The 15,937-nt window shown below is 39.8% G+C and overlaps 1 protein-coding gene across 2 annotated transcripts in view; it reads right to left on the reverse strand.

Annotated features, from left to right (window-relative positions):
- Positions 1-15,937, reverse strand: part of LOC120060377 (COMM domain-containing protein 8-like) — a 22,102-nt gene continuing 6,165 nt past the window's right edge. For both annotated transcript variants that reach the window (XM_039009654.1, XM_039009655.1), the window contains exons 2-5: positions 12,717-12,872; positions 5,303-5,455; positions 4,849-5,004; positions 1-312 (exon numbers count right to left, since the gene is read on the reverse strand). In XM_039009654.1, the coding sequence (XP_038865582.1) occupies positions 292-312; positions 4,849-5,004; positions 5,303-5,455; positions 12,717-12,872 (486 nt within the window). In that variant the 3' untranslated portion in view covers positions 1-291. The remainder of the gene's footprint in view (positions 313-4,848; positions 5,005-5,302; positions 5,456-12,716; positions 12,873-15,937) is intronic.

Consider the following 15,937-nt stretch of genomic DNA (forward strand, 5'->3'; position numbering starts at 1 on the left):
TTGGATTTATTGAACGTATGCATCAAATTATATGTGTAGAAGGATTGACAGAAATGGTAGCAGAAGGTGAATGTTGAACTTTTGTTGCACACATATCCAGATGTTGCTGTGTACCATTTTGTGCAATGACACTGTAGGTGTGATCGAGGCGTAAGGAATCAGTGCCTAGTGGGTTGAAGGCTAAGAGTTGTTTCCCTGCATCATAGCTCAGTGTCCCTCTATGATGACATAACACGTCCCCTTAATAAGAGCCATAAATAAAAGGGCACAGTGAAATGTCCATCGACGCCATCACTTCAGCTGTAGTACCACCTGTAAGGTCACAAACACACACACTGTCAGGATACACACACAGAGGTAAAGTTTACACATAGAGATGGATAGAGAGCTCTTGTGCCACAAATCCTGCTTTAGCATAGACAGCACCATTGAGGGCTTCCACCATTTTAAAGTCGTCAACTTGGTGGGACTTACTATGGGTTAACCTCTCTTGGGTACGTGAAACGTTAGCATCCCACCTCTTCAACAGCCAGTGAAACTGCTGGGCGCCAAATTCAAATACAGAAATACTCTTAATAAAAATTCAGAAAACAAAACATGGTTTAAAGATGAACTTCTTGTGAATCTAACCACGGTGTCAGATTTTAAAATGCTTTACGGCGAAAGCATAGCTTACGATTATTTGAGAACATAGCCCAGTAGACAAATCATTACAAACAGTAACCAGCCAAGTAGAACAGTTACACAAGTCAGAAATAGAGATAGAATTAATCCCTTACCTTTGATGATCTTCATATGGTTGCACTCAGCAGACATTCATTTACTCAATAAATGTTCCTTTTGTTCGATAAAGTCTCTTTATATCCAAAAACCTCAGTTTTGTTCGCGCGTTTTCTTCAGTAATCCACAGGCTAAAACGCAGTCAAAACAGGCAGACAAAAAAATCCAAATTGTATCCGTAAAGTTAATAGAAACATGTCAAACGATGTTTATATTCCATCCTCAGGTTGTTTTTAGCCTAAATAATCGATAATATTTCAACCGGACAATAACGTCGTCAATTTAAAATGTAAACAAGAAAGGCACTCTCGGTCTCGCGCATGAAAAAGCTCTGTGACACTTTAGGGTCCACTCATTCAGACTGCTCTTACTTCCTCATTTTTCAGAATACAAACCTGAAACTATTTCTAAAGACTGTTGACATCTAGTGGAAGGCATAGAAACTGCAATTTGAGTCCTAAGTCAATGGATACTGTAATGGCATTGAATAGAAAATGACAACAACAAAAAACTACTTCCTGAATGGATTTTTCTCAGGTTTTCGCCTGCCAAATCAGTTCTGTTATACTCACAGACACTATTTTAACAGTTTTGGAAACTTTAGAGTGTTGTCTATCCAGATCTACCAGTTATATGTATATCATATCTTCTGGGCCCGAGAAGCAGGCAGTTTAATTTGGGCATGCATTTCATCCAAAATTCCGAATGCTGCCCCCTACCCTAGAGAAGTTAAGAAAGGATTAGAGCCCAAATTATATGATTTTTGGGGTCCGATACCGATTCAGATTTTTTGAGGGGCAAAATTGACCAATATATCTGCCGATATACTGTTTAACTTTTTAGGGATAGGGGGCAGCATTTTCACTTTGGATGAATAGCGTGCCCAGAGTGAACTGCCTCCTACTCTGTCCCAGATGCTAATATATGCATATTATTATTACTATTGGATAGAAAACACTCAGAAGTTTCTAAAACTGTTTGAATGATGTCTATGAGTATAACTGAACTCATATGGCAGGCAAAAACCTGAGAAAAAATCCAAACAGGAAGTAGGAATTCTGAGGCTGGTCGATTTTCAACTCATCGCCTATTGAAATCCCATGTGTTTGTTTGCACTTCCTACGGCTTCCACTAGATGTCAACAGTCTGTCAGTGGTCTGGCAGAGAGCCAGGTCCTGGTCATGCGCATTCCACATGATATCGACTTGCGTTCCATTACTTCTATAGACACAAAGGAATTCTCCAGTTGGAACGTTATTGAATATTTATGATAATAACATCCTAAAGATTGATTCTATACTTAGTTTGACAAGTTTATTCGACCTGTAATATAACTTTTTGAAGTTTTCGTCTGAAGTTTGCCTGGACCTGCACGAGCGTTTGGATATGTATACTAAACGTGCTAACAAAAGTAGCTACTTGGACATAAATAATGGACATTATCGAACAAAACAACAATTTATTGTGAAACTAGGATTCCTGGGAGTGCATTCTGATGAAGATCATCAAAGGTAAGGGAATATTTATAATGTAATTTCGTATTTCTGTTGACTCCAACATGGCGGAGAAATGTTGTTTCTATCTGAGCGCCGTCTCAGATTATTGCATGGTTTGCTTTTCCGTAAAGTTTTTTTGAAATCTGACACAGCGGTTGCATTAAGAACAAGTGTATCTTTAATTCTATGTAAAACATGTATCTTTCATCAAAGTTTATGATGAGTATTTCTGTTATTTGATATGGCTCCCTGCAATTTCTCCGGATATTTTGGAGGCATTTCTGAACATGGCGCCAATGTAAACTGAGATTTTTGGATATAAATATGCACATTATCGAACAAAACATACATGTATTGTGTAACATGATGTCCTATGAGTGTCATCTGATGAAGATCATCAAAGGTTAGTGATTAATTTTATCTCTATTTCTGCTTTTTGTGACTCCTATCTTTGGCTGGGAAAATGGCTGTGTGTTTTTTGGACTTGGCGGTGATCTAACATAATCATATGTTGTGTTTTCGCTGTAAAGCATTTTTTAAATCGGACACGATGGGTCGATTAACAAGATTTGTATCTTTCATTTGCTGTATTGGACTTGTTAATGTGTGAAAGTTACATATTTCAAAAAAATATGTTGGAATTTCCCGCGCTGCCTTTTCAGCGGAATGTTGTCAAGGGGTTCCGCTAGCGGAACGTGTGTCCTAGAAAGGTTAACAGCAGGGAACTGAAAAAGTGTAATTTTCCCACACTGTTCTCAAATTGCCATCCAGAAGAGCAATTGTCCAATAACTATGCTTCAAATGTTGATATCATACATTTTAACAATAACGACATCATGAGAATGGCAGCAAGTGTTCAGATAAGCATGAGATTCCCTTTTTTCATCCTATTTATTGAATAGCGTTATCAGTGGAGTTATCAGCCGATACCGATATAGCGTTAAAAGGCTAATATCGGTGAACCGATATATCGGTCGGGCTCTAGAAAGAACCCAGGTCAGCAGGAGGGGGTCAGCCAATTAATTACATTCCTAGGCAAACATTCCATAACTGCAGGTTGCAGTATATCACCAACATTGGCTTTATACCTGTTCAGACGATACACACTCCAGCACGGTAGCTGTTGGTATGACCATTTTTGGTTTATTTACAAACTGCCAATAAACTCAAAAGTAGAATAATAAGTTGACTACTTTAAACTGGAGATAGGCAGTACCTTTGAGGCCTATGCTGTCAAAGAAAAGATCAGTGTATATATAGGAGAAGGGCTCTCTAGGGCCGTGTCTGACGAGTTTCAGAAGAAAGTTTTTTGTTTCTGGCCATTTTGAGCCTGTAATCGAACTCACAAATGCTGATGCTCCAGATACTCAACTAGTCTGGAGGCCAGTTGTATTGCTTCTTTAAATCAGCACAACAAGTTTCAGCTGTGCTAACATAACTGAAAAAGGGTTTTCTAGTGATCAATTAGCCTTTTAAAATTATAAACTTGGATTAGCTAACACAACGTGCCATTGGAACACAGGAGTGATGGTTGCTGATAATGGGCCTCTGTACGCCTATATTCCGTTAAAATAAATCTGCCGTTTCCAGCTACAATAGTCATTTACAATATTAACAATGTCTACACTGTAATTCTGATCAATTTGATGTTATTTTAATGTACAAAAAATGTTGCTTTTCTTTCAAAAACAAGGACATTAAGTTACACCAAACTTTTGAACGATAGTGTACATTTAAATGTGTCTACCGTGTCCACATTGTGTCTAGATTCCCTATTAATGTGCTATATTCAAATGCCAGTATGCATTTTACAAACAGTAGGATAGGCAAAATATGATAACACAACAACTGATGGCTGTAGCTAACTATTGTAGCTAACTAGCCAGCTAACCTCTGTAGCTAGCAAGCAACACTAAACGGATTGCAGATGGGTTAGCATGACTCACCAAACAATTTTACATTTGCTTCTAAATATTAGCGAGCTGACTAGCATTTGAGGCCAGCAAACATGTTCCTCACACGCTAGGAACTTTTGTCCTGTAACGTTTTAATGAAAAGGTAACTCTCGGTCCCAAAACACAAGTTTTCTGGAGACTTGTGGGAGGAGAGCTAATGAGGGGAAGTGTACAGTCAGACTATGAACTGCAGTTGGGATACGAATATGTTTCTGTATAAAAGCACTCCTGTAATATACACACAAATGTCTTCTATGACAGGGAATATGGAGAGACTGGGGGAAAAAAACATTAAGTGAATGAAGGCACAAAGGCTGGCAGAAATCACTGGCTATTGCGCCTCTGACATCAGTAGGTGTAATGATATTAGACTATTGGTGGAACTGCCATGAAAACTGTTCAAGCCATCCAAATCATACCCTCCACTGATGCTGGCCAAACTCAAACACACACGCATACATGCAAGCACTCACACACATGCTTTGCATGATTATGCACCACCGAAACATTGGACAAACACACTGACACAAACACATTCGATCGGCAATGACCCACACAAGTCAATACCCTAATAATTTGTGTATAAGTGCATGCACGTGTCCCCCCGAAGATTGTACCTTATTGGCAGCCTCCAATGAGCTGATGAGTGTTTGTAATTCCTCTCTGTTCATCTCGACAGACAGAGGCTTCAGGGCACCATTCTCCTTCACATCCAAATGGAGGTTGAGTAGAGGGGTATGGAGAGATGAGATCTTATCGCTGGACAATGCCAGCTGAACAGAGAAACAGAGAGTGAGAGAAAGGCTTAGGATTCAAATGTATAGAAATCATTGTGGTAGCAGTAGTAGTATAGGTAGTGAACCATATACCTCAGTATTTCACCCCAAATCAATGACTGATTAAGCGTAATTTCTGCATACCAAGTAAAAACACTTTTTTCATTTGACCTGTATTTAACCAAGATATTCCTTTGAGATGAAAAAAATATATTTTTTTTAAGGAAGTCCTGACCAATCAGTTTCCCAATCAAACGGAGATTGTTGTCTCCACACTATAGTGCAGGGAATTCACCTTTATCTGCCAGTCAAAATCCTGGAGGGTAGAGCTGGACACGTTATTGGTCCTCTCCACCAGCGCCTGACGGATCTCCTCTCGTCTGGCCCTCAGGACAGTCAGCACGGCCTCCCCATACCCACTGCCCACGTCTGCCAATGATGCCAGCACCTGCCCAAAGCAGAAAAGGTTGGCAGTTGCAGTAATCAATAAATCACTCATACTGTATATTCAATATTATTGGCAAACTACACAGTTCAAATTCAACATAACTTGTGTGGGATGGTACAGGTAACTGCCAAAATAAAGGAAACACTTCAGTAAATGAGGGATACAAAATATATTGAAAGCAGGTGCTTCCACACAGGTGTGGAGCAATTAATATCCCATAATGCTTAGGGTCATATTTAAAAATACCAGTTGCCCATTATTTTCGGTACCATGGCTAGAAGACATCTCAGTGAATTTGTAAATGAGCATATGGGGTTTAAAGAATGTGTGTAAGTCACCAGACCTCTACCCAATTGAACACTTACGGGAGATTCTGGAGCGGCGCCTGAGACAGCATTTTCCACTACCCTCAACAAAACACCAAATTATAGAATTTCTCATTGAAGAATGGTGTCATATCCCTCCAATAGATTTCCAGACACTTGTCAAATATATGCCAAGGAGCATTGAAGCTGTTCTGGCGGCTCGTGGTAGCCCAACGCCCTATTAAGACACTTTATGTTGGTGTTTCCTTTATTTTGGCAGTTACCTGCACATTGGCCTACATTAAACAACACACATGATACACAAACTGTCAACACTGGACATACAATATTTATTAATACAACATGACTTTTGTAAATATGTTCCGCAGCTCGCCTTTCCCATCTTGTGCCACAGCTCCTGGTGATTGTGCAATGAATATCAAATGGCTGGTCTTGTTTCAGTCTGCCTGTAATTCTATTTACACATAAAACATTTAGTTTCGCAACTGAAACAGATGAGTCTGTGTCCCTGTAATATTTCATTAGTATTGTCAATAACTCGCTACTGAAATAACTTTGCTACTAAATTAACTCATATAGTGCCTAGAGAAAGTCTACACAACCTTTACACAGATGTCACATTTTTCTCCCTTAAATTATTATTATTTTTTTTTAAATAGATTCAATTGGGATTTTACCCCACTGATTGACAGCCTACTTCACACTTTCAAAGTGAAAGAAAAATGTATTTAAAAAATGAAGATTTATTGATTTAGTAGGTCTTCACACCCCTGACATGAGTTAATACTTGATGGAAGTACTTTTGGCAGCAATTACAGCTGAAAATTATTTTGAATAAGGTCCCACCAACTTTGCACAGCCCTTAGGGCAACATCTATCCATTGTTCTTGTCAAAATTGATCAAGCTCATTCAATTTGGTTGTAGATCATTGATGGACAGCAATATTCCAGTATTGTCGCTGATTTTCACACAGATTTAAGTCAGGGCTGAGACTAGAAGACTCAGAATCACTGAACACCTCATGGAAGGCCACTCGTGTGTCTTTGGCCTTATCATTTGTTGCCCTCAAACATAAATCTATATCCTAGTGTGAGGTCTTCAGAATACTACGTTTTTCATATTTATTTTGGTCCTGACAAAACTCCCCAATCCCTGCCGGTGACAATAATAACATAACATGATGATGCCGCCACAATTCCTGAAAGTATGGAAGGTTTACTCTGTGCTGTGTCGTGTTGGATTTGCCCTAAACCGAAAGTTTTTGCAAAAAAGTTAATTTATTTGCTATGTTCTCTTAAAGTATTACTTAAATGACCATTTTGCAAAAAGGAAGGATGATTTGGAATGGATTTTTTAGCACATGCTTTCTTCTTTCCACTGTCATACAGGTCAGTAATAGGAAATGAACGCAATGTTGCTAATCCATCCACAGTTCTCACAGCTCAGCAAATGAACTCAGTGTCTGTTTTAAAATCACCTTTGGCCTTATAGTGATATCTCTGAGCAGTTCTCATTCTCTCCCATAGCTCTGTTTGGAAGAACTGACAGATCCTCTCAGTACCCAGTTGATATGTAAACACCATCAACAGCTTAATTGCCATACTTGTCCATATTCAAAGGGTTATTAAGGAATTTTGGAATTGTTTCATCACCTTCACCTGATCTGTAACTATATATACATTTTTAAAGCACTTTGGTGGCTTTGAGGTTAAATCTGTTTGAATTTTACTAAGAAAGAGGAAGTTATTCAAAAATTATCCCATTATTTTTCCCAATATTACTTTTGCACAAACGAAACTACACTGAACAAAAATATAAATGCAACACATAAAGTGTTGGTCCATCCACCTGACAGGTGTGGCTAATCAAAAAGCTGATTAAACCGCATAATCATTACACAGGTGCACCTTGTGCTGGAAACAATAAAAGGCTACGCTAAAATGTGAAGTTGTCACACAACACAAAGCCACAGATGTCTCAAATTTTGAGGGAGTGTGCAATTGACATGCTGACAGCAGGAATATCCACCAGAGCTGTTGCAAGAGAATTGAATGTTAATTTCGCTACCATAAGCTTTCTCCAATGTTATTTTAGAGAATTTGGTAGTACATCCAACCGGCCTCACAACAGCAGACCATGTGTAACCACGCCAGCCCAGGACCTCCATATCCGGCTTTTTCACCTGAAGGATCGTCTGAGACCAGCTTCCTGGACAGCTGATGAAACTGTGGGTTTGCATAACTGAAGGATTTCTGCATAAACTGTCAGAAACCATCTCGGGGAAGCTCATCTGAGTGCTCGCCATCCTCACCAGGGTCTTGACCTGACAGCAGTTTGGCGGCGTAACCGACTTCAGTGGGCAAATGCTCACCTTCTCCAGCATGCCAGTGCCCACCGAAGTGTGCTCTTCACGGATGAATCCTGGTTTCAAATGTACCTGTATGGCGTTGTGTGGGCGAGCGGTTTACTGATGTCAACGTTGTGAACAGAGTGCCCCATGGTAGAGGTGGGATTATGGTATGGGCAGGCATAAGCTACGTACAACGAACACAATTGCATTTTATCAATGGTAATTTGAATGCACAGAGATACTGTGAAAAAAATCATAAGGCCCATTGTCGTGCCATTCATCCGCCGACATCACCACATGTTTCAGCATGATAGTGCACGGTCCCATGTCGCAATGATGTGTACAAAATTCCTGGATACTGAAAATGGCCCAGTTCTTCCATGGCCTGCACACTCACCAGACATGTCACCCATTAAGCATGTTTGGGATACTCTGGATCAACATGTACAACAGTGTGTTCCAGTTCCCGCCAATATCCAGAAACTTCGCACAGCCATTGAAGAGGTGTGGGACACCATTTCACAGGCCACAATCAACAGCCTGATCAACTCTATGCGAAGGAGATGTGTCACGCTGCATAAGGAAAATGGTGGTCACACCAGACACTAACTGATTCTGATCCACAGCCCTACTTTTTTTTTTTTAAAGGTATCTGTGACCAAAAGATGCATATCGGTATTCCCAGTCATGTGAAATCCATAGATTAGGGCCTAATGAATATATTTCAATTGACTGATTTCCTTATATGAACTGTAACTACGGTTGCAAAGGGTCGGAAACTTTCCGGTAAATTTCCAGAATTTTCCCGGAAATTTCCCATGGGAAATTAAGCCCGGGAATTTGGGGAATTTTGCTTAAATTCATCAAAAAAGTTAGCTTATAACAGTGAACCTTTTTTGTGGGATACACATAAGGCAATTCTAGGTCTTGTCGCATATTTTGGTTAAACTATCCCCAATGCAATGGAATTGCAACCCTCTGCATGCACAGTGCATTCTTCCATCACATGTGCAGTGCACTCTTCCATCACATGTACAGCTGATTCTCAAGATCTTGCACATGAATGAGATGCTATTGAGCCCACACTACTACACTGTCTGAGCCAAGGACTACATGCTTTCTGGTAAGTTTTGATTACAATACTGGGTTGGGTGAATATATTTTATATGACATACATGATTTTTTGTTAACTAGTAAATAGTAGCCTACAGAAAAGTGTTTTTAAATCATTTCTAACTTGTTAACAATTTCTGCTAGTTAGTTCTTGCTACCATGTGGGTTTTAGCTTGCTTGAGCCTGCTAACTGAGGAGTGTTAATTCACATGCTTCCATACATGTTTCATTTTAAAACGTTTATCTTACAAAGGAGTTGTTTAATCTATCTGTATTTATTTATTTTTTTACACATTTTTTTCTAATCTTTACAGGAAAATGCCACAGGCACTGTCTGATGTGTGGAGACATTTCACTGTAGCTAATGTAGAAGGAAAAGCTGTGTACATTTGCAAATACTGTGCCAAATCATATGTGAAGAATACAACAAAGATACAGAATCATCTGGCCAAGTGCATAAAGTTCCCTCAGCGCTCACAACAGTCAACCTCTGACAAAAGTCCCTCTACTTCTATTTGAGGTGAAAATTATTAAATCAGACACCTTATCGATAGCAACAACTCATGGTCCTCCTGGAATCAGAAGTCTTTTTGACTCAATAGAGGAACGTAGTCAGAGAAATGCTGATCCTTGAGCTGTATATGCAACTGGTTCACTTCTGATGCTCACAGGCAATGTGTATTGGAAGAGATTTCTGAATGTTCTTTGCCCAGCATACACCCCTCCAACCAGACATGCTTTATCTACTCATTTGCTGGATGCAGAGTTCAACAGAGTTCAAGTGAAGGTCAAGCAAATCATAGAGAAAGCAGACTGTATTGCAATCATCTCTGATGGGTGGTTAAATGTTCGTGGGCAAGGAATAAAAAACTACATAATCTCCACCGCTCAACCAGTATTCTACAAGAGCACAGACACAAGGGACAACAGACACACCGGTCTCTACATTGCAGATGAGCTGAAGGCAGTCATCAATGACCTTGGGCCACAGAAGGTATTTGCACTGGTGAGAGACAATGCTGTGAACATGAAGGCTGCTTGGTCTAAAGTGGAGGAGTCCTACCCTCACATCACACCCATTGGCTGTGCTGCTCATGCATTGAATCTGCTACTCAAGGACATCATGGCACTGAAAACAATGGATACACTCTACAAGAGATCTAAGGAAATGGTTAGGTATGTGAAGGGTCATCAAGTTATAACAGCAATCTACCTCACCAAGCAAAGTGAGAAGAATAAGAGCACCACATTGAAGCTGCCCAGCAACACATGTTGGGGTGGTGTTGTCATCATGTTTGACAGTCTCCTGGAAGGGAAGGAGTCTCTCCAAGAAATGGCCAAATCACAGTCTGCTGATATGGACAGCCCCATCAAGAGGATCCTCCTGGATTATGTATTTTGGGAGAGTGGTAAGCAGCCTGAAACTCCTGAAACCTATAACAGTAGCCATTTCACGGATTGAGGGAGAAAATGCCATCCTGTCTGATATTCAGACTGCTTGAGAAGAAATCTGTACTGCCCTGCCCACCACTGTTGCTCCAAGCAGAGGAAACTGCAGTTCTGAAATACATCAAAAAGCATGAAGACTTCTGCCTGAAGCCCATTCACGCCGCAGCATACATGTTGGACCCCAAGTATGCTGGCAAGAGCATCCTGTCTGGTGCAGAGATCAACAAAGCCTATGGTGGCATCACTATCGTGTCTTGCCACCTTGGCCTGGATGAGGGAAAGGTTCTTGGCAGCCTGGCAAAGTACACTTCCAAGCAAGGGCTTTGGGATTGAGATGAAATATGGCATATTGTGCCAACATATATGTCATACCAACATATATCATCAGCCACCTGGTTGAAGGGACTTTGTGGATCTGATGCTCTTTCCCCTGTTGCCTCCATCATCCTTCATCCTTGTTTGGGAACACACACACACCAAAGCACGCAACAGGCTGACCAAAGGGTTGAAAAATTGGTGGCCATCCGGGCAAATTGAGTTTTTTTGAGCCTGACAACGAGCCATCCTCAACAAGGTTGGAAAGTGACAGTGAAGATGAGCCCTCAGAGACTGATGTTCAAGAGTTGGACATTGAGGAGGTCCAGGGAGAAGACATGGAAGCCTGAGAGGAAGACAACTAAAGCTTTAGTTTCTAGACTATCATTTTACAGATGTATGTTGAAAACGTTTTTGGGAGATGTGATGGATCATTGGGGATCATTCAATATTCCCTTTCTTTGGTTATTCAGCGAAATCATCCCATGTGAAGAGTCAACTCATTTAATTAAAGTTCAATTCGTAACTATATAGTTTTTAAAATTTCTATTGGAAGGATTTAATCATTTGCAATTATGTCTACTTATGATAAGGTAAAAGGTGTATGTTTCTGTCTCCATATGATATGGTAAATAAATCCAATACAAAAAACATCTACATTTAAATGATATTACTACTAATTTGAATATATTCCCGTTAATTCCCACGGAAAGTTTCCACCTATGAATATTCCCCAAAATGTGCAACCTTAACTCAGTAAAATCGTTGAAATTTTTATATGTTATTTTGTTCAGTGTAATTGCGTGATTTTTTCAGAAAATACTTGTTTTTTAAAACGTATTTAGATGTGCCACAAAGGGGTGTGTAGACCTTTGCAATCAAAATATCTTATTTTTCTCTCCTTAAATATTGAACATTAAAAAAATTATTTAAAAAAATAAAAATAAAACTGCGTTGAAAGTGTGGAGTAGGTTGTGTAGATCTGGCACTGTATGTAACGTTTATCAATTGAAAATGTAGGCCTGGGTGTTAGCATTGAATGTTACTAAGCTGTGCCAAAGATACATTCTAGGGGAACACAGTAGTCTGATGCCTGGTTGAACTTTCAATGGCCCCTCCTGTCAAGAGTCAGAAAACAGATAGTAGATATCCCAGCAGAGTCTGAAACCTGACGCCTGCCTTCCACCGGAGTGGCAAACACACTGAAACCTGAGACCAACACAGTGTAAACACCTGACACACCAAATCCACTGTCTACTTTGCAGGCATAACAAAACACAACATACCACACACTGCAGCCCTCACAGAGGGGGTGCCCATTGCCCACTTTTGTTCTAGCCCAGCAATAAAACACATGGTTCAATCAAAATGTACACCCCCTGAGCATCCCTCGGGAATGGATTGAGAAACATTGACCAAACCAAATACTCTTCACACTCCTTACAAATCCAATACACTGCCGGTATACAAAATACATTGCAGCCGTCAAGAGGCGCTACACAAACCTAATACACACTGAAGGGCCCAACACAATATAACTGTCAAAAAAAAACTCACAAACCAGTGAGCCACTGCATTGCACATCTTAGAAACCCAACTCCCCTCACATCTAAGTCAAGGGCCAGTCATGCATGGAACATGACTCTAGGTCAAACATTATTGATAAAACTCAAAAGACTGCTCCAAACTCACTGACTATGGTCTCACCTCTTCGTTTGGGGTCTTCTTACCCACGGCGAGCCGGAACAGAGAGGAGAGGGAGTCGAGGAGCTCCATCCATTCTACAAGGGTCCACGTATTACCGTAGTCTGCCATCCGAGGGGGCTCCCGCCCACACACACCGTCTACCACCCAGTGTAATAGCTGGAGGAGAGAAAGTGTGTATCATCATCATCATCTTGAAAAAATGTATTGCGGTCCTTTTGTAGCCTATGCTGGGATTTAATCTATCTACCCAAAACAAGTCAGTAAACAATGCCATGCCCATGTTTGTGTGGCGGTCATAGTGTTTTTGAGTAACCGACTTATCTGTATGCTTTGGATTCACAATCAAGCATCATGCTCCCTCTGCTGTTCAATTGTTGGTTCAGCATGTGCTTATAACAATGAAACACTTTGCCAAATCGACCCCTAACACTTGCGTGCCAGCTAATGGAAAATGTATTTTATTAATGACATTTTCCTCCTACAATGGCCTGTTGCTATGTAGCTACACATTGTAAAGGTGATATGTGAATGGTTCCATACAGCCGTTACACCTTAGCTACTGTAAAGTGTAGCATGAAAGGTTTCAATTAACCTGTTCTTGGTGATACTTTGTACGTTCTCAATTCAGGAAAAAAGTATCATATAATTCTGTGCCTCGTTGCATGTGGTTCTACAAAAATCAGAGAACACATTCAGAAAAATCCATGTTCTGTTCCACACGAAGAGGTTCCTCGCCATGTTAGCTGCCACGCAACTAAGTCAAAGTGAAAGTCATCCAGTAAAATAATACTCTAAAAGTATGCGGGTTTTAAATATACTTAAGTATCAAAAGTAAAAGAACAAATAATGTCAAATATCTTATATTAAGCAAAACAAACAGCACAATTTTCTTGGGACACACTCCAACACTCTTCTTTACAAAATAAGCATTTGTGATAATTGAGTCTGCCAGATCAGAGGCAGTAGGGATTACCAGGGATGTTCTCTTGATAAGTACGTGAATTGGACCATTTTCCTTTCGTGCTAACCATTCGAAATGTAACAAGTGCTTTTGGGTGTCAGGAAAAATGTATGGCGTAAAAAGTATATGATTTTCTTTAGGAATGTAGTAGAGTAAAAGTTGTAAAAAATACAAATAGTAAAGTAGGCCTACAGATCGCCCCCCAAAACTACTTTAGTACTTTAAAGAATTGTTGCTTAAGTATTTTACACCACTGCTAATGACTGTCCATCTCATGTTGTTTTTCTAAATTAGTTGTCTTTTTGTGTGCTTTGAGGTTCTTTGAAAAGCGCTATATAAGTAGAACACATTCTTCTTATTATGATCATTTCCCAGCATCTATGCTACGCAGCCACGTGTAGAAGTAGATGACAGCACGTCACACAGTGTGACCAAAACAAAGAGCTACACCAGTGGAGGCTCCTCAGCGGAGGAAGGGGAGGACTATCCTCCTCAGTGAATGGCAAAAATAAAATAGTGAAACATTAAAAAAGCTATTATTTTTAGATAAAACTATACTAAATATATTCACGTCACCAAATAATTGATTAAAAAACACTGTTTTGCAATGAAGGTCAACAGTAGCCTCAACAGCACTCTGTAGGGTAGCACTATGGTGTAGCCAGAGGACAGCTAAATTCCGTCCTCCTCTGGGTACATTGACTTCGATACAAAACTCTAGTAGGCTCGTGGTTCTCATCCCCTTCCATAGACTTAAACATTAATTATGACAACTTCCAGAGGATGTCCTCCAACCTATCAGTTCTTGCAGCATGAACTGAAAAGTTGTTCATCCAATCAAAGGATCGGAGACTGAATGTAGTACTGAAAGCATAAGCTACAGCTAGCTAGCATTGTAGTGCATAAAATGTGATAAGAGGTTGATTCAGCAAGAGAAAGACAATAGTTGAACTAATTAATTTCTTAAAAAATGAAGCAAGAGAGAGAGATAGCTATATTTCATTTTTTTTCTTCACTTGCTTAGCTAGGGAATGTAGCAAGCTAGTTTAGCTTACTCAAACAGAGAATGATACTATGTTAGCTAGCTGGCTATCCAACACTAGAACTTGGTTTTTGGTTTTATTAATGTATTGTCCCTGGGGCCGGCCGGTGTAACTGCTAAACTACTTGCTGACTATATCTGCTAGATGTAGGCAAGTGTGTGTAGGGCGGTATTGAATGTGTCAATGTCTGTCACCTTAATTACTCAAATTTATTTCGACTTGTGCACCTGTTGTAAACGTTCATTCATAGGCTAGGTTGTAGCAACCTCATGATGGGTATAAGGAAAATTGTATTATCATGTAGTATGTAGCCTAAATCTAAAACTTTTTTACATTGAACTGAGTGAATGTAATATGAATGACAGTCATCCAATATGCTGTAATAGAAATAAGGCCATACTCATTAAAAAATATACCGTCCTCCATCTTGAACGGCACCGACCGCCACTGATCTACACAAATGCAAGTGGCATTTCTCACTCGATACAAAACATGTATTTAATAACTTAATGAACATATGTTTTTTGTAGAACCACCTGCAACTGGACACTGTTGGCATTTATGATACTGTCTTCGTTATTGATATGGGAAAAAGTGTATCCTAAAGAAGAGGTTAGTTAAAAAAACTAAAACTTTAGTGGCTAAAGTGTAACAACTGTACTACGGAAGCATTCACATATCGCTCCTCTTTTCAGTTTGCTGCAGCTAGCGACTGGAACGAGCTGCAACAAACGCTCAAACTGGACAGTTTTATCTCAATCTCTTCATTCAAAGACTCAATCATGGACACTCTTACTAACAGTTGTGGCTGCTTTGTGTGATGTATTGTTGTCTCTACCTTCTTGACCGTTGTGCTGTTGCCTGTGCCCAATAATGTTTGTACCATGTTTTGTGATGCTACAATGCTGTGTTGCTGCCTTGCTATGTTGTCGTCTTAGGTCTCTCTTTATGTAGTGTTGTGATGTGTGTTTTGTCCTATATTTATATTGTATTTATTTAAACAATTAAATCCCAGACCCCCGTCCCCGCAGGAGGCCTTTTGGTAGGCCGTCATTGTAAATAAGAATTTGTTCTTAACTGACTTGCCTAGTTACATAAAATAAAAATATCACCGTTGCTATGTAAAAAGTGAATGCATGCACGGGTTCTCCTGATATTGCATTGACTAGCTCCAGGACTGTGCTGACAAAATGCAGCACATGTATGAATCAAACATT

This window comes from Salvelinus namaycush, chromosome 15 (genome assembly GCF_016432855.1).
Source record: "Salvelinus namaycush isolate Seneca chromosome 15, SaNama_1.0, whole genome shotgun sequence".
Lineage (NCBI taxonomy): Eukaryota > Metazoa > Chordata > Actinopteri > Salmoniformes > Salmonidae > Salvelinus > Salvelinus namaycush.